This window comes from Salarias fasciatus (assembly GCF_902148845.1).
Source record: "Salarias fasciatus chromosome 7 unlocalized genomic scaffold, fSalaFa1.1 super_scaffold_4, whole genome shotgun sequence".
Lineage (NCBI taxonomy): Eukaryota > Metazoa > Chordata > Actinopteri > Blenniiformes > Blenniidae > Salarias > Salarias fasciatus.
In genome coordinates, this window is record NW_021941229.1 from 16,276,692 (window position 1) to 16,296,227 (window position 19,536).

The window sequence follows — 19,536 nt, forward strand, 5'->3', positions numbered from 1 at the left end:
AAAGGGTCACACGTCACACTTCACCTGCAACTGATTAGGCTTGAATGAACCTGCTGTAAGATTAATAAAAATCTCTGTTTTAATTTGACCTCTTCACTTTTTTTTCCCCAAGTCAATTTAAAAGCAGCAAATAAAAGAATAGGAAGATATTCACAGATAACAAATGAGAAGAGTGGACTTGAGTCAGGAGTAATCTGTGAGTAAAGTGATGAAGGGGAGCATAAAATTATCCCACAGAGGCCACACAGACTAAACGGCCAAGGCTCTGAAAAAGTGTAATCCCTGTTATCTCCAGTCCAAGGTAACAGTGTTATCTGTCTCGTGCAAGTTAATAGCTTCCCTCCACTTACTTTGGAAGTGAAGTATGGCCTCGTTTCCCTTCTGTTATCACCAGAGCACATCACTCATTCACCTCACGCTCCACTCTCTCCTGCAATTTTTGCCAGCTTTTTCCTCTATATTTCTTTATCTTATCTGTCTTCCACACTGTGCTCACTTCAAATTCCTCATCCGCCATTCTTTGGTGAAACGCCAGCGTTGCAACAATTCCCTTTTGACTGATTTATTTGCATTCCGTTGAGAATTAATGAAAATGTAGCCGTATAAACCGGGGTTATATTTGTTTGAGAGTCAGAAAGCCTCCTTCCCAGACTCTTGCCTCACCAGCATCCAGTAATGATCAATCTGTGTTACTCAGGTCAGGGGAAGACTGAGGCGCTGGGAATTGTATGTGGGAGGGAGCTGAGCAATGGTAAAAGCCAGCATTCTGCTGGTAAAAAAAAGAAAAGATCAGGTGACTGAAAATGCCTAAAAATCTAAAATGATCAATGAATGATTCAATAAATCGACTGCCTGCGTTCCCTAATTTGTAATCAATGAATTTGAGGTTTGAAATGTTGGTTAGATGCTTTAAACCTGTGGCCGTGAAAGAAATTTTAACACTTGAATTCAATGATGGATGATCACATAAGAATAATTCAGTTCTTGATGAATCAAAAATGTAATCATCAATAAGCAAGAGAATGTAAAACTTGTGTTTTCGTTTGGTGTCCTGACAGAGTTTAGTGTATCTACTATAAGTTTCTGTTCAGCTGGACTGCTTCCAGTCTCAAGCTGCAGACTTGGCACACACTCTGTGCGTTATAGTAGCAGAGAGTTTATTTGGTGAGTTCTGAAGAGGCGCACGGGATAGCAGGCCATCTTTGAAGCAGCTGTTTAGACGAGAGGTTAGTTTAGACGGATGAACTGGCTGCAGGTGATTATTGGGAATATTAATGTCAATATTGAATTTCCTTTCTTCTAGTTATTTGAGATTTCTGTCCGCACTCTGTGGAGATGAGATAATATCTGCCCCGGCTTTTGTAATCAGTCTTTCCTCACCTCTATACAATGACCTCAAATGAAATGTCACTTAGCCGACTTGGTTTTCAGTGATGCATGCTGATCATCACAGACGGGCTGAGTAAGATCACATTCTCATCCTGTATATAGAAACATTGCGGCTAAATGGTCACAAGGGCAGAATTCTACACGCGATGAGGTTAAAGCGCTACCTCACTGTTGCAAATTCACCATGTGTCACTTTATCTGTTTTTACACTGAGCTTCCTGTTGTTTCATGACACCGCCTCGTCTTCACAATTAAACATTTTTAGTCTTTTTAGTCCACCCTCCGCAAATGAGACTTTTCTTCACCCAGCTTTCCCTGTCGACTGTGTTCTTGGCGCATGCCGCTTCTCATCTAAAATTGCCATATTTTTCTGATTAAAGCCGCTGGTTGTTGGTAGCTGTTAAGCCGGGCTTATCTGACCCGAGAATCAGAACGGGGTTGTGTTAGCTCGTGGCTGCTGATAGACTTGGCTGTTTCGTGTGTTTTTGGCTGGTAAGTCGGGCACAGAAGGAATATTATAATGCCATTTTCTTTTTCAGGTAGGGAAAAAAAATAAAAAAAAGCCGTCTGTCAGTCAGGCACCGAACTGCCTGCCAAGGTAAATGTCTGCGTTTTTAGTCTTGCTAAGGAGAGCGGCGGGTACCGTGTGTTAGGTTGCTAGTGTTTCATGAGTTCTCGTGGGCTTCACAGTCAAATATATTATATGGTCGAAATGGAAACCTTGTGTTGTTTTCGAGAGGGAGAATAAAAAGGACATTTTGTTTCTGCAGCCACAGACCATACTGCCGAAGCCAAGTGTGAGCTGTTTGACTCTGCAGGGCATTACAGAAACGCTTTTCTGATATAGGGAGTCGATAATTCCCATGCCTGAATGTTTTTATTGAAATGACAGGGCCTTTATAAATCAGTGTGGTTATGCATTATTTTCGAATTTTTCCTTTCAGGTCCACACAAAGTTCCACTGTCGGCAGGCCCACACTCCAGGATCAGACACTTCGTGCCTCGCCTTCTCCTACGACGGAACGACTCTGGCGTCACGTGGAGGTAAAAGCGGCAGACCGGAGCTTTATCTCGCACTCAGCTGTGGCACATGCAGTCAATATCGGAGCGAATAGCCAATTTTATTTTTGATGGAGCCGAACGTCACACATTCCCTCACGCTCCCTCCTTATCTCTCAGTTCAGGATGACAGATATGACACGTGAATCAATAGTGAATAAGAAATGTTATGTTCAGTTGGCAAAAAAATATAACTCCTTCATAACAAGACAAGCATGTGGATGAATTTAGAAAAATATAACTTGCATTTGATTTTTCATTCTACTTTAAATATATATTCTTAACATTATTAGACTCCCATATAAAATCATCGACTTGGATGCAGAGAAATAGCTATTTTTAAATTTGCAAATAAACAGATTCCACCTGAATCCTAACAGATGACTCCAAAGAAATATACACACAATAACATCAGTGAGGTTTCTGTCGCAGACATAAACAGGAATAACTCTGTGTAAGAGTCCTTCACCCAACATAATTCTGTGTAAATATAAAATAAATCTTACAGACGTCCTGTAAGCGCAGACAAAGGTGGTCCACGAGCGTGAATTAAATACGACATGAAGTTCTGTGGTGACTTCTCGTAGCAGAAAACATCATTTACAATCTCCCTGTTGCCCTCTTCTTCAGGTGACGACACGCTGAAGACGTGGGATATCCGCAACTTCAGGAAGCCCGTGCACGTAGCGACTGGACTCACCAACTACTTCTCCATGTGGGACTTCTCAATTATCGTCGTATTGAAAACCTCCCGGCTTGCTGCTCTAAATATGAGGCTCAGGAGCTGACGCTGTGTAATTTTCCCCCTCAGGACCGACTGCTGCTTCAGCCCAGACGACAAGCTCCTCGTAACGGGGACATCGGTGAGGAAGGACGAGGGAAGCGGGAAGCTGGTGTTCTTTGACCGACTTTCCTTTCAGAGGGTCTACGACATCGAAGTCACCAATGCAGTAAGTCCCGACTTGATCCGCCCAAACCGCAGCTGCTCTCATTACTGCGTGTTTTTTTTTTTTTTTTTAACTGGTTGATATGATATGTGGGTTACGAACAAAAAGAAGGCTTCTTAAGTGATCAACAATGGAAAAAGCAAACATAATGAATCCATAATAGCACATAATGAGACCAGTGTGCCTGCTATTTGTTCTTTCACGTAAGTGGTCTGGGCTCCAACAAAACTGCAGGCTTGAGGAGTTTTTTTATTTGGTTTTGCTTCTTGAAAACACAGCAGTAGACAAAACCCCATTTAAAAGAAATGAAGCCCTGGTTTTGAGATTTATTTAACTTCCAATTAAAACCAACACAGATTATATAATACATTTCCCACTGGTGTTTATTTAAATGTGTGTTACTCATCACTAATTATGCAACTATGTGGACGTGTACACTGCAAAAACTGGGTTTCACTGTGTAAATAAGTAATGATGCTTGAAACACAAGTTTTACAAAAATTACATAAAATCTTAGCTTATGAATTAATTTTCTTGAAAAAATATGTAGTTTTCTTTTTGTCTGTGTTCGCCTGCTAACAGACCCATCTGGAAACAATGCGCCCTTTGCTTTCTCAGCTGAACATTGTGCATAGCTTCGCATTTCTGACACCTTTCTCTCTGAATCCGCGTAAATATTTGTTTAAATTGGTCCATAGTAGCTTTAATCAGCCTTTGCAGCTCATGACTCTGTTGTCATGTGCTGCAAACTCTCTGCACTCCCAACTTTTCTTCTTCTAACTTGAACTTTGAAGACAAAACGTTCACTCACTTCTTGAACTATTAACACATGGAGGTAATCATCGGTAATCACTTCACCCGTCAGTGCCAGTAACAGCTGATCTGGGTATATTGCTTATCTTAACACAATAAGGTGAATTTCACCATATGTCAGTCAACTATCAACGGCGATGAGTGGATTTATTGAGAAAAATGAAGGTAAAAGAGGAAAGTTTTTAAAAGCGGGTTCAAGCCAGTCGAAGAGAAAGCCCCATCATGCGACCTTTCCTTACCGCGATTCATTCCCTAAAAGTGTTGGCAGAACGGCTGTTGATGCTTTTATATGCACTGCCTTTTAGGTATATATGGCATCAGATTATCTATGGACACAATCAGCGTATTCCATTCATAGGCGCACACATTAGCATACTGCGCTTTGCACAAATCCTGCTTTCTCAGAAATCCATTTAGTGAAGGCAAGCGGCCATAGGTGCTGAAACGAAGGGCGGAGGCGCTCCCGACAGGAGGAACTGCCCCGCCTTGTCGTCTGTCTCTGCTTCTTCGAATCCTTTTCAACAAGTTTTACCAGAGATGGTCTCCCGAGCAAAGCGCAGCACTTTCACATTAGCTACTGAATGAACATGTTTTGGAGTCAGGGGGGGGGAAAGGGACAAAAGATGGGTTTGTGTGCGCCCGTGCTCCTCCTACACGGCCAGCCAGCTGCTGTTATCTTGCGAACCTTGGCACGGCTTCCGCACTAAGTGTGCACCACACACCACACAGTTGCACTAGCCCAGAGTAAGGGAGCAGAGCCAGTTGTTCCAGTCTGACACTTCCCCTGAGATTTTAAAACTCTGGAAATGAAATGAAATGTGTTTACAAATCTACTACTTACTTCCTATCTGGTCATTTGTTACTGGAGTTGAGTTTACAACTGAATGAAACAGTCAGCGTTGAAGTTTAAAATGCTGAGAAACTGAGGCGTCTTTTTACTTGTTCTCCTCTCTGTAGAGTGCTGGAGTTTCTTTTTCTGCTGGTAATTAAAGGTTGACAGTCCAGCAACCTGACAGAGCTAAACACTGCTCCATTTAAGCCCTCTTGACTTTTTAGTGTTGGGTAATAATGGTGTCACTCAAAGACAGTAGGTGGTATCATTCATTTGCGAACAGCATCATGGTCACAAGGCCGGCTGTTGGTTGTTTGACTTCAGAATTTAATAGTTTTCTCTGTTGGAATCGAAACCTCGGCTGAGTCCTTCATGAGCGCTTTTAAATAGTCGTCTGTGACATTTGTACACACTCTGACTGTAGGCAGCATCAAACGGGAGACCTCAGACACTTTGGGTCAGAGAGTCTGTTCAGAACTTAACAACCTTCCTCCCCTTGCATCACTCCGTTTGTCTTCTCTTTCTCTTTACTGAAGAGGGTAAACATTTGGAAGTGATTTTTCCATTGGCCTTTCCCTTGTTCCACCATCTGCCATTGTGAGAAACCCCTGAAAGCTTCAGCTCGGCTTCGCTGGGAACGCAGCTCAACCTCTGCTCAGACGTCCGCAGAAAACAATGCCGTCAGGACCGTGGCAAAGGCACGGCCATTGTTTGAACTTAATTTGGTTTTTGATTACTGAATTTTTTTTAATTTTGCTTTCTAACCAAATTTTTCAGCAGTTTTCAGCGTGTAACTCGTTCAATTATTTAATAAGGCTTTGATAACTTTCTCTTTTTGGAGAAATGTGTTACTTACTTTGCAGATTTGAATGCATTATTCTCCACACTACTGGAACGGTTGGAGGAAAACACCACCATGTCACAGCTGACAGCCGAACTGATGCTGTGACGGGGATTTCGCCTCATTTCCCAGAATAATTTTGATGTGGTAAAATTCACCCTTGTGCAGCAGATCAGTTATTTCTGGTTGACGTGCACTCAGTGAACCTGATGAATGTGCTATTTACTGTGTTTACATCTGCCGTCTGCCTCTCGGATGGCCCAAGAATTTAAGTGCAGTCTTTATAAAGTGGCGTAGCAGGCAGCCGGGTGAAAGGAAGGGCCACCAATCATTTCTACCTAAACAGTCTACATAACCCCGGACCTGGGTTCTGGGGTGCGTTTGGGAGCAGAGGCTGATTCAGGCCTGTTTGGTAAATATTTCAGACGTGCTTAAGCTTATCCTCGCCCATCGGAGGGGGCAGGAGCCAGGTGAGATCCTGCCTGCTAGCGAAGAATTAAACTTTTGGCCGGATTTCAAGCGCAGGCTTCATGCAGTTTCTGTAAAAGTGTATTTTTTTGTGCAGCAGACTGACTTCTGAATTCTTCTGCTATAAATTGCCCGTGTGTGTTTTTGTATGGCTGTTATAGAGAAGTGACTCGTGCATGCTTTTGGAGAGTTTTTTGGGTGCATCTTGGTGTATGTAGTTTAATTTTTGTTTTTATACTTTTTATGTGAGTGTGCAAGTTGTGTGCACATACACTCTGCAGGTGTATTCCAATCTGTGTGTGTGTGTAATACATTCTGTGTGCCTCAAATGTCCCTGTCTTCACATCCACCTCAGACAAGCCTCCCAGTTGGCTCTCTTTACTCAAGAGGATTTTCACAAGAGCGTGGAAGTTGAGACTTCAGTCAAAGGAAAACTCTGGAGTTGAGAACAAATCTCTGTGTTGGCAGGAGAGCGAAATCCACTTGTAAGAACCCAGCAGACCGAGAGGCTCACCTGAGGTGGAGGTGAAGACAGATATTTACAGCTCATTGTAGGAGTTCACAAATGTCATTGCGCACACACACACACACACACACACGTATCAGAAGCACATACAGCTTTCCAGTAGTATAGTGTTTTGTAACAACCTGAACTTGGGAAAAATCCATATTAGTGGACTGGGTATTCAATATGGAGCCAAATCTGATGTGTTGTATCAATTTGTTATGAGAGAATAAAGTGTGTTCTGCTCATGTTTGACCCCACGCTTCTTGCATGGCTGCTCTTAAACAGTAAACTATCCCTGGGCCAGGCTTCAGGCTTTTTACGTAGGGCCTTTTGATAAAAACGACGGTGGTCTTTCATTAAGCGCAGCCATGGGTGGGGAGAGCAGAAAGGAGCGAACTCACTTCTTTTTATGCGTCTTACCAAGTAAATCTCACAAGACGTAAAGGCCCATTGTACCAGTGTGGTAGCTCACTCTAATTACCGACTTTCTTGGACAGTGTACCTGCGTGTCTGGCTGCAAAGTCATGTTCTCCTTTCCCAAAGCTTTATTCGCTTGGCCTGAGTTGCTCAGTTTGTCAGAGTCGGTTCACATTTGGATCCACTCACCAGAGGCTGAACAAGAAACTAGGCTGACCGCTGCAGCTTTATTTTATAATCAGCATTCATATTGAGCAAGTGTCTGTTGTCTCCTCCATCAATAGTCAGTGTTTGATACGTTAACCTGGCGGGACATAGAAGGCCGCTACTGAAGACCGGACTGATTAAAGTCCCCCCCCCCCCCCCCCCCCCCCCCCTTGATGTGATGTAATTTTCTGGACACGAAGTGTAAACAGTGGTTGCCGGAGTATAAACACGCTCCTCTGAATATCTGGAAGGCAGTCGCACGGTTGGTCTGGACCGAGCCGCGCTTGGCTGCCGACCTGTGAGCGGATGCCGTTGAGGTGGGCCCCATTCAGCAGGGCCGATTCACACTGCTCCGCTCCGCTCCGCTCTGCTCTCTCTGGTAGACCTGCTCCACTGTTGACAGAATGATTTGTTTGGGTCTGAAGAGGCACTTTGCTGAACTCCACTAGACCACAGTCATCTGGCTTCATGGTCCCCCCCCCCCTTCCTTTTTTTCTTTTTTTTTTTTTTTTTTTGTTTTCCCACTTGTTGTGGGGTCATTGGTTGTGTGTGTTACTTCAGAAACCCTGACAGGTCATTTATGATGCATTATATGTTCACACTGAAGCACAAACCGTTTATAAATGCTCCTAGTTTACCCTTACTATGATTAAGTATCCTCTATAGGAGATTCCATTAGTTTAAACTTATTGTTTTCACCAGCATGATGCCTTAACTACAGGAGTGAGTATAGCGTGTGTGTGGACTGTGAACATATTTACATTTCGGCTTATTATGACGTTTATTGAACTTAATTATCGACGCCATCATCTGTCAACCAGTATATGAAATTGAATATGTGACGCTCGCGCTAAGCGCATCCCGTTTTAAAGCGTTTTCCAGATCTTTCTGTCAATTACTGCACGCTCATCTGGTTGAGCAGATTAACCCCTCATCTATCCGATGAGCGGCACACCACTGAGCCGCTGACGTGAGAATGTAGACGTGTGTGTAACTTAGTTTGTGTTGTTGTGCCTTTTGTTTTTTTCTCTCTGCACGGTAAAAATCATTTTTGAAAACACTGGTGAAAATAGACTTATATGTTGACACACTTTAAGTACAAGATGAGTTAAAATCTATTTATGTTGTATCATTTGGTAAAGAAAAAAAAACTCTGCATGCATGTGTGTGTCTCTGCGTATGTCCTTGTGTGTGTGCTCGCCTCTGCGTACGTGTCTGTGTGCGTGTGTGTGCGATCGAGACTCCTTTCTCTGGTATCCTGGTGGGAAGCTGAACAGCTGGGCGTTAAGCAGCTTTCACCGTCACAGAATCTGGACGTCTCAGTCGCCGTCCTACCCACCCCCCATCCCACATTACTGTCCTACACCCCATCACACTCCCTCCTCTGTTCCACTTAGATATGTTAAAAAAAGTACACTGTTGAAATGATCAGTGCAACTACAGTTAGAACAATATGCAAAATTACCCGCTGCTGTCCCAGAATTCCCTGTAAAAAGGAAGTACAGATAAGATGGTGTCTGAACAAAAGAGGCACTACTACTACGACGGGTTTTCTACCGTCTCTCACAAATCACTGTCCTAACAGAGGATCTTTATCACCGTCCAACAACTGTGTTTGTATCCGTCTCTCTCTGCCTCTTGTTCTCTCACACACACACACACACACCCACACACACACACACACACACACACACACCTCTGGATAAATGTGGTCACATTTGCCTATTGGCACGAGGCCATCTGTCACACACAGACTGAGGGATCCAGCCCTCATCCCAACAACCAAATATAGTCAACTGGAGTAGCCGAGCGCACTGAGACTGATCCCCACTGTACCGCAACCTGGGTCACACACACTCACAATAATACGTGATCGCTGTCTTCTGTGAGCTGGGAAGCTCAAGCATGGCCTCAAATCTGACCCACTGTAGAGAAACTTCTTTAGTCTGCCGTTGATTTTTTTTTTTTTTTTTTTTTTTTTTTTTTTTTTTTTAAAGTTTGAACTTTTTATGAGTACTGTCCACAAAACTGTCAAATGTCATTTCCGTCTTTCTGTTTGTGTTTCGCAGAGTGTTGTCCGCTGCCTGTGGCATCCGAAACTTAACCAGATAATGGCGGGTACTGCGAACGGGCTGGTCAAGGTGTATTATGACCCAGTTAAAAGCCACAGGTACGTTTGTTACATCAGTATTGGCTTACAGGGGTTTTGGGTTATTTATAGGGATTTTTTTGTGTATAAGGACATCTCGAAAGATGTGACTATTTTTGGAAAACCAAGAGTTATTTTTACACTCTCACTCACTTAAAACGTCTTTTATTGTTAGTTACAATCAAAAAAGAGGAAAAATATCTGATTTTCTGAAGTAATAAATCTTTTTTTAAATAATCTACTTTTGATTTTCATTTTCAGGATAAAATTCTAAATGATTGGAAAAAAAACTTGAACTAGTTGAATTTCTCTGGCATAAATCTGGATGCTTCTGTACACTTTCATAGTTTGAGGATTCTCTTATGTTTTTTTTTTTCCTCTCTGTTAATTTGCAGCAGGCCCGTCTGGTTTTTTTAAGTCTTAAATGTTTAGTGGACAGCAGCAGATTTATTGTAAACTGTTGTTTAAACAAAATAAGCCAGTAGCAGCAAACACGTGCTCCAGTGATATACTTATTGTTGGTTTAAGTGTTCCCATTCAATGTGTAATAATCATGCAAACAGTCATCAGTCAAACTCTTTTTTTTTTTTTTTTAATGCAACCTTGAATCAACTGGGTTGTGAAGCAAAATGTAAATTAAATTATTTATGCGCATTTTTTAAATTCCATTATTGGTACAAAACAGCAAAGCAACAGCAAGTTTTTTGTTTTTTTTTTAAATGTCGAAAAATGCATTCTCTCTGGGAATCTTCATCACTGTCTTCGATCAGCAGCTGTTCTCGTTCTGGCATCTGTCTTTCATCTGAAATGTTCAAATACCAGAATTTCTCACAAGTTTTTTTTTTTTTTTCTTTCTCTAAATATTTTGTTCCAACCAGGGGGGCGAAGCTGTGTGTCGTGAAGAGCAAGCGCAAAGAAAAGCACGCGGAGACGCTCACACAGGATTACATCATCACGCGTGAGTTCCTCCATGCGTGTGTTCCACGCATGCGAAATATGCTCATACTCAGCGTCACCCGGAGAATAATGTGTTTGCCATTTAGCACAGAACCGAATTCCCCGCTTCCTCCTCACACTGGCATGCAAAGCGAGCGGTTCCACGTACTGGTTGAATCGCGCAGGCGGGACAGGAGGGGTCATCGTTCGAGGAAAATCGTGTGACGCAAGCTTTTAGAATTAAAAACAGTTCGAGTTCACCTCCGATCTCTAACTCGCTTTTTCTTTTCATGCAACACAAATCCTCAGCTGCTTTGTCTTCAGTAGCTTCGCAAGGAATGAGAGCATGGACTGGTCCATTAACAGGACGGTGTGGGGGGCACCGTGCCACGCCACAGCCATGTGGTTTCCCATCATGCCGGTATCACGCCAGGGACAGCCTCCTCTCCCATCTCCGCCGGCGTGATCGCCTGCTCGTCTAGCCAAACACACACACACACACACACAACCACACACCACCCCCCTACCTGTCATCCCATCATATCTCCAGCACACGCGGCTGTCATCTCCTCCATGCGTGTCTCGCACATCCGCTTGCCCCCGGACCGAAGACGTGAACCTCGCAGGAATGGATCGGCTCCCGGCGCGGCGCGGCCGCCGCCGCCGCAGATTGGCTCCCGAGACCCAATCCAGAAGTCATTTATCGTTTGGGGCGAGTGCAGCCTCTTCAGACGCATCATGTGGTTTGATTGCCATGCCAACAAGGTGTAGAGCAGGCAGGCGTTTGGCTGCCGCGAGTGGCGAGTGACGCACTTGATGCCCTGGCACTGGAAAATTAGAAGAGACAGGAAGCGTGTGACGGCCCATTGAGAAAAGCGAGGGAATCTGTTAGCAGTAACCTTTTTGCTTAATGTAGCATGGAGGAGAAAGAATTACCTCTGAACAGGGACAGGACTCCTGAATGGAAAATCACTTTATCTAGCGCTTTACTAAAGTGTCTTTTTGTAACCCCCGAGGATAAGAGCTGCACACACTCTTTTTTTTACACACACACACTCCCCGTCCCCGTCACACACATTTGAGGCCACTCGTTCACACTTAACCATGCAACCGTTCGCTCTTGCACTTGTGGTTTTAAGTGCTAGGGGGCCTTTTATTGTGATGGTGTGCACGAAAGTGTGAAAGGCGGCGGAGTGATCGTCCGAATCTAAACATGTAATGAATATGCCGGTGTGCATTACTGCAGAAAGAGTACACAAGGAGAGAGATTTCTGCCAGAGGTCAGCTGGGGCCTTGTTTATAAAATACACAAGGAGCAGATTGATCACGATTGCTGACTCAGCTGATAACACATGATATATTACAGATTAAATGTATACTGTTCATTGTATTCACCCGATGTTGTACATACAACACCCCATTTTCCAATTTCCATTGAAAGGACATAAATGTCAGGAAAAGGGGTTTCTATGACAGGAAGTTACAGTTCTGTAAAGGTCAGCCCAACTATGGAAAATCTGCTACCAGAGTTAAGACCCTGTTGGGTGCTTCATAGTGTAGTAATGGGATAAGAGTAAATCACAGATGCAAGAGTTTTGACCGTGATCTCGATTTTTATCATTAAAAAGAAGTAGTTTCTTATGAAATCATTTGTCATAACCTTTCTGGGAAGTAGTTCAAGGGTAATCTGTAATTTGTGCACACTCAGCAGGTCGTGTGTTGAGTTTTTCTTGTGTTTTCCACGATGTGGGTTTTGAAAGTGTTCTCCAGTTCTGTCCGGGCTGCAGACACTGGACGTTTTGCCAGGTGTCCTCCGGCAGCTCATTTGTGTGTTGGTGTCATTTGATCTTTGTTACCTAAGCAGCTCGATCATCCCTGTTTACTCCGTGCGTCCGCAGCTCACGCCTTACCCATGTTCAGAGAGGCCCGGCAGAGGAGCACACGCAAACAGCTGGAGAAGGACCGACTCGACCCGAGAAAATCCCACAAACCCGAGCCCCCCGTGTCCGGACCAGGTAACGTGTTTTTTTTTTTTTTCTTTATTTTTTATCCAAAAAAAATTAAGACAAAATTTAACAGTGTGATTTTAGTGCTGAGGAAACGACTAATGAGCTTAAAAAAATACCATAAAAAGCCACACAGATTCAAACGAGAGGCACCTAATTAGATTTTGCCACAGTTCTGCAGCTGTTTTGGAAGTGCATTGTGAGTCAGGATCATAACTTTGGAGGCACATGTGCAAATCGGCGCTTGTTTTGTGCCGCATTATGCAATCCAGCTGATGTCCAGCTACACCGGCACAGCTCCCGACCGGCCACCGAACTATCCACTGCCGTCTGCCGCAGTCTCATGTTTTTCAACACAATGGTGCATTGTGATCTCTCTTTGTAAACCCACGCTGAGTGTTAATCGTTTTACCGAAATACGCACGATCATGAATACCATACCGACGCATCGCCACATGTTCAGGACTCTGGACAGTATTTCCTGCCATGCTTTATTCCAGCTGGCTCATTGCTACAAGTTTTTGTTGGGTTTTTTTCCCCTTTTTTTTCCCCACTTACTCTTTTGGCACTGTGTACTTGAAAAAATGTCATGGCTCCACGGGGATGTTGCTTTTTTTTTGTCAAATTAAAAAAACATGTTTTTGCCTCTTTTTTTTTTAAGTGAGTCTATGCATTTCTTCAAAATCAATAATACTGAGTTAATGATAGCAACAGAATACACGGTAGTAGAAATAGTTGTCGCATGTGGAGGATTTCGCTCCTGATTCTCATTCAGAGCATCAGGTTGGTTTTTTTTTTGTTGGGTATCAGTAATCAGTCGGCAGTAGCCGTGGTTTCTGGTGCTTGGAAGGGGGAAAAAAATCACCGCGTTCTGTCAGAGCATTGCCTGCTCTGAGGTTGTTAAACTTGGGTTAACGTCAAAGAAAGAGCTTTTCAGAGTCTAGGAACTGACTTCCAAAAAGATTTTTGAGAAATCAGAGGTGTTCTGCCTGGCTCCAGGAAAGCAGTTCAGGTTGAAAAACAGATTTTTCCGAAAGTTTGTGAGGAATTAGTCCCAGTTCGAGTGTTTTCTTTCACTCGAAGTCATGAAATATGTGTGGTTTTGGATTGTTTGATATTTTTCCAACTGATTTTATTGTATATCACACTGCCTTTGGTGTTGTTTATCAAAACTGACATTCATGAGTCACAAGATAAAATGTTTTTAATATCCAACAGCATCTTTGGGTTTAAAACATTAAGTTTTACTGTATAATTTAGTGCCTTGTAAAGGGTTAAGGCGTTCGACATGTAGGATCTCATCAAAAAGGGTAATAAAAGTTTTCTCGGGGTAAAAACAAAAAAAAAAAAATAAAGAATTTTAATTATAATTCCAACAAAACTGTTTGGGGCTTCTTTGGCTAAGACGTTGGGGAAACCAGTTTCTAAAAACAGGTCGACTGGATTAAATCCCCCTGAGAGCTTGTGGATTCCTCGGCAAAACCCTCAACCTCCAAACACCCGGGTGGATTCAGGAAGAGCATCCAGTGTAAAACGTGAACGAAATTAGACATAAAATCTGATTTCATCGAGAGGGAGCAGCCGGAACGCGTACGTCGCTCCTTTCAAAGGGGGGATTTTTTTGTTTAATTATAGCAGTGATAAAACTCAGGTAATAAACTTAATCTCACCTTTCTTGCTCGCACTTAGTCATTAAAATACTTAACGTTGTTGCAGTCAGTCCTTCTGCGTGGGCTTGCATTGAAGTATGAAGCGGCGTGTGCTGTCACAGAGGTGGAGAGAACGGTGCTGAAGTAAATTGAATCGTCTGCAAATGAAAATGTTTGGTGATTTCGCGAAAACAGAGTTTCGCCTCTCAGTGGCTTTTGTGGATTACAGACTGTCCTGGCATTGTTTATGCTGAGCGAGGAAGCCAGCTCTCATAAGTGCAAGGTTACGCTCAGTGGTTGGCTCGATGCTTACAAGCAATGGAAAGAGTCGTCTCTCGATCCCCAAACAACCTCCCTGCCCGGCTGCAACAGGAAGCGTGTGCATCGCATCCCCGATCCTTTTGAGATGTCCCCTTTGGAAACCAGTAGGTTCTGTTCCCCCCCTCCCCCCCCCTAGAAGTTCCACAGTCTGGCAGCTCAGTAGAAGCACAGCGAAGAGTGGAGCTTTAATGATTTCACTTTCCTGAGCTGCTAGAAATGTTAGTGTGTGCAGAACCAAAAGTAATAAAAAGCTTGAAATCTGATAATTCAAGAAAACTGCTGACAGGATTTTCTCTGTATATCCCACTGCGCTTTAAAATAATGGAAGCGGTTTATGGACAATGTAATGGACTATCATAAAAACAATTGTGTTAAGAAAAATCAACAATCATTTGAAATGAATTCAGTGATTCTTAAAGTAATGCTTGTCTCGCAGCAGAACAAGGACTTAATACTATAATAATAAATACTTCAGATGTAAAAAAACATTTTTTTTTTGCCATAATCTCAACATCCAGTTATTTCCATCCACCTGGATCATTAGACTTTCATCAAAAATATCTAAATTAAATCTTCAATACCACTCTATTCAACTTAATCCTTTTCATGGTGGAGCAGATGTTTGCAGATTATGAACTAAAATGAGACACATCTTGGACCAGTCGCCAGTTTTATCACAGGCTGACAACGTTTCTAAGAAAAGTGCAACACTGGATAAAACTCATGCAAAGGGAGAACATGCAAGCTCCGCACAGAAACGCCGGGCGGCAGTGGCAGCCGCCGCCCTGCTGCTCATCTGTCTGTAATGTCAGGCCGTGTCACCGCAATGCAGCAGATTATAGGAGATAACAGATGATGTTGCACAACATTAAATCCTAACAGCGGAGTGAGAGGTCAAGTTGCTCTTGATCGGTCAAGGTCAAGGCTTACGATGGAATCTGTGAACTCGCGGATTAAATCCCTCCAGTTGTGAAGAAGATGCACATTTCCAGAAATGTCTGTGGTTTTTTTTGTCTCCCCCCCCCCCCCCCCCATCCCGGCGGAATTTAAACGTCGTCTGATGTTTCCCGACAGGCCGAGGAGGAAGAGTGGCAGCTCACGGCGGCACGCTGTCCTCGTTCATCGTGAAGAACATCGCTTTGGATAAAACGGATGACAGCAACCCGCGAGAGGCCATCCTGCGCCACGCCAAGGAAGCCATGGAGAACCCGTACTGGGTCGCCCCGGCATACAAAAAGTAAGAGAGGAAGGAAAAAAAAAACAAAAACAAACATTTATATACCCAAAATTGCAACCATCTGACTGTTTCTGTCTCCACTCAGCCTCCCACTGTCATTTTTGACCTCATTAGCCGACGCCGCTGCAAACTGCTGGCGGTATTGAGATGTGATTCGGGACCTTTTTTGTGCTGCTGTGACATAGAAATGTTTAAAATTCTGCACGGGTTTGCAGGTAGACACGTGAAACAGCAGAAAAGGCAGTTTCAGATTGCTGTCACATCGGCACAGCTGTATAAACTCGAAGCAAAGTGGCGAGCCTCTGCAAAACAGGCGGCAGCCGCGCACGAGTGACACATCTCAGCATGTGTGTTAAATTTCTTTCTAGATTAAAAACACATGCTGAGCAGAGCTCGACTTGTTTCTTCCATGTACAGAATCAATTATACAGTCCTTAAATTTGACCTTTTGGCGTGCAGAACACCATATAGCAGACAGAATCAACCTTCAAAGCGTGCGCGCAGCGCGAGGCCTTCAGTACTGAGCCGCAAAGAATTCTCTGTTATCTTGCTGCACCATCTTGATTAAGTCTTGTTTGTTTTGTGTGGCAGAAATTAGCCTGACGCACCAACACGACAATATCCAGCTTAATGTGTTGCTTCATAACCGTCACCCGTCTTTGTTTTCTCTGAACACAGTTCAGTGTTTTTTTGCTTTTTTTTTGAAGCAGTCCGAAAAAGCAAACGGTTAAATCGTTTCTCGTTCTCCTTAATCCCCCGCAGAACCCAGCCAGAGCCCATGTTTGCAGAGGAATCAGAGGAGGATGAAGAAGCCGAGAAAGAACCCGAGTGGAAAAAACGCAAAATCTGACAGCCTTCATAGGATAGTAGACAGGGTGAGCAGTCGATAACAGAACATGAAACTGTGCATAGGAGCATCACTTCAGTTCCTGATCTGTCCTCCTCTTTTATTCTGCTGCACAGTAGACTTCTTTTATTTTTTTATTTAACCGTGGAAGCGTAATATCTTTACAGGAAAACGTTGCCTGCATTGTAATTCGCGAGCCACTGGAAGAACTTGGCTATTTAAGTCTGTTTTGATTATGAGGACTTTACCCTCATCATTTCCATTGTCCTCTCGCCCCACATCTCCAGAGTCTGCTAATGCCTCATAAATCGGCTCCAGATTTTTGCGGCCTGGAGTTGTTTATCACAATAAAGAGACGTTTTAAAGTTACTAGAACATAAATAGCAAAGCAGTAACACACACACACAAAAAAACGGGGTGTTTTTAAAACTTTGACAGCTTTTAAGATGTGCATTTTTGGGTTGTGATTCATCAAACACTCACAGGTATTATAGTTATTTCTGTGCTCCCTGTTTTCCAGCTCAACCCCGTGAATAAAGGGATTTCTTCTCGTATTGTGAAACGGTGATGTGTTTTACCCAAAGCGAGGCAGACTGACATGTGTTTTACCAGCTGATCAAAGGAATACTTCGGTTTAATGCCTTCTCTGCGTGGCAGCGAGTCAAACCTGGAAACGGGAGGCGTACGGGCTACTTTCACCACAACCGTTAAAGACATTTAATGATGAGTCACGGTTTAGTTTTAAATTGAATTCTTGGTCCTGTAGTGCTCACCACCCACGTTTGAAGGTCAGCGAACTGAGGTTTATATAATGGATACATTAAATTTCCTCTGATAGGCCTCTGAAGGCCGTTTAATTAATTGGCCAAAATCCAGTTTTAAATATCGTCGTGTTTATTGAGGTACTGTTACTTTTACACCTGATCTGAGTCTTTGAGCACATATTAAAAAAAAAAACGTCTCGTATTAGGAATCTTTTGAGTGACCTGTGAACAATCAGAAATATTTAAACTGACAGAAAAAAAAAAAAAACCTCAATTTAAAGTTTTAATGAGAACCATGGTGGTTTTCTGTATTGTCTTTCTCTCTGGAATAGAACTTTGTTTTCCGAGTGAAGCAAGAAGTCACATCCCACTAAAGAAATCGAAAAATCATCACAACGTCAAGATTTCACCATAAATGTGCCGTTTTCACCGCGGTTCCTCGGCCATATGCTCCCCTCTGATCCGCTGATATTATGTTTCAGATGCATGACGGTTCTCAGTCTTGCGTGCCACATGTTTCATCCAGCTTTGTGTCTCTGCTCAGTGTCTTTTAAAGGGTGAAACCCGTACGCCGATCTTTTTTTTTACCCAACAAAAATTACGAGAAGACAATTAAACGCCGGCGCGCTGGCGGTCGTCCCGCGGCAGTAAAACGTGAGACAAAGACATACCAGAGCAAGAAATATGGAAGGACCCAAACAATGAGGGATGTATTTAAGAGCATGGAGTAAGTAGAGCTGGGCTTCACGGGGAGAGGAGAGGCTGACGTCTCGCTCCTCTGGAGAAAGATTCCCAGCAGGCAGCGGGAGATGAGCGACTCGAGTCGTGAAACAGTAGAAGGAAAAGTGAGTCTCTTCATGCAGCTCAAACTATGGCCTGTTCAAATAGAGACTCAGTGGAGGTTTAGTTCACCTTTTCTTTTGAAGAATTGGGACCAAAATGATTCGAGGAAACTGAACAACTGGCTAAAAGAAGCAGCCACCAAAAATGATCCAACTTGTGGAATCAATGTCAGGTAAATTCAAATTCTCAAAGAAAAAAAAAAACAAAGGCAGACACTACTTTTCACTGGTTCGTGAATAGAAAGAGGAGTATGATAGATCTGAATTGATACGGTGGTTTCTCAAGTTGTGCTGGTGTAATAAAACTTCTTGGGGTCATGACGTTGAATTTTCCCTGCACCATTTCTTTCCCTTTAATATTTGAGAGCAAATAATAAAAAAAAATAAACCAAGGGAAAAACTGTGTGAGTCAAGTAGACTAGAATGAGAAAATAAGCTTGATTGCAAAGAGATAAATGTGTCTTTTATGTCATTAGGAGAGTAAATGTAATGACTTGAACATTTCAGCTTTAAAATTAAAAACTACTACTTGATATGAGAATCATGTCATTGTTTAGACACAGGTGCAATTTCTTTCAAGCTTTGACCTCCTCTCATTTATATATTTAGCTTTATTTGCATAAAATAAACTGTTGTGACTCTGAAAACTTGAAGCACATTTTACATAAACACGGTACGGAATGGAGCACTATGAGGACAAAATGAAACATTTAAAGGCTTAAATCTTGAGATTTGCTCTCAAGAATTCAGATTTGCTGCCGACAGAAAGCCCCTCTTGTACCTCCGCTATACATTGTTCCTCCTCCTGGGCTCACTTTGTGCCCCTCTGCCATCGTCTCATCAGCATTTACATCTTCTTTGTTCAGTGGAAACATTCCTCAGTGCCCTGATTTACAGCTCGGTGGCTCTTTACTGCGAGCTTTTGTTTACTGTATGACCTTGGGCTCCGGTTCAACAATGCAGAATAGAAGGAGATACCTTACCGGAGAGGCCGACCTCTCCGGCGTCCTCGAGATTCCCTTTATAACCCGTATTTTCATCTGCAATTTTAGGTGATAGTTGTGTAAACACACCCCAGCAAATCAGCTCCATCTGGACGGTCGTTCACGGCACAATACCAGGAGACACAATCATTTAATAGAAACAAGTTTAATTCTGTAAAAAGTTATAAAATGAATATTGTACAAAAATAAAGTTTGCCGAGAGCTTTGGTTCTGTAACACAAAACATGACATGACAGTTTGTTTTTTTTCACAACGATGTTAACGGAGTGACAGCGTTTGCAATCCTTTCTTCCAATATTA

General features: G+C 42.9%; 1 protein-coding gene across 1 annotated transcript in view; it reads left to right on the plus strand.

Moving 5' to 3' along the window:
- The window catches only part of wdr70 (WD repeat domain 70), a 37,243-nt gene extending 18,778 nt beyond the window's left edge, over nucleotides 1-18,465 (plus strand). Inside the window, exons 11-18 of the mRNA XM_030084509.1 lie at nucleotides 2,334-2,433; nucleotides 3,079-3,163; nucleotides 3,260-3,398; nucleotides 9,551-9,651; nucleotides 10,509-10,588; nucleotides 12,465-12,581; nucleotides 15,617-15,779; nucleotides 16,542-18,465. Of these exons, the coding sequence (XP_029940369.1) occupies nucleotides 2,334-2,433; nucleotides 3,079-3,163; nucleotides 3,260-3,398; nucleotides 9,551-9,651; nucleotides 10,509-10,588; nucleotides 12,465-12,581; nucleotides 15,617-15,779; nucleotides 16,542-16,629 (873 nt within the window). The 3' untranslated portion in view covers nucleotides 16,630-18,465. The remainder of the gene's footprint in view (nucleotides 1-2,333; nucleotides 2,434-3,078; nucleotides 3,164-3,259; nucleotides 3,399-9,550; nucleotides 9,652-10,508; nucleotides 10,589-12,464; nucleotides 12,582-15,616; nucleotides 15,780-16,541) is intronic.
- Nucleotides 18,466-19,536: the final 1,071 nt, after the last annotated feature.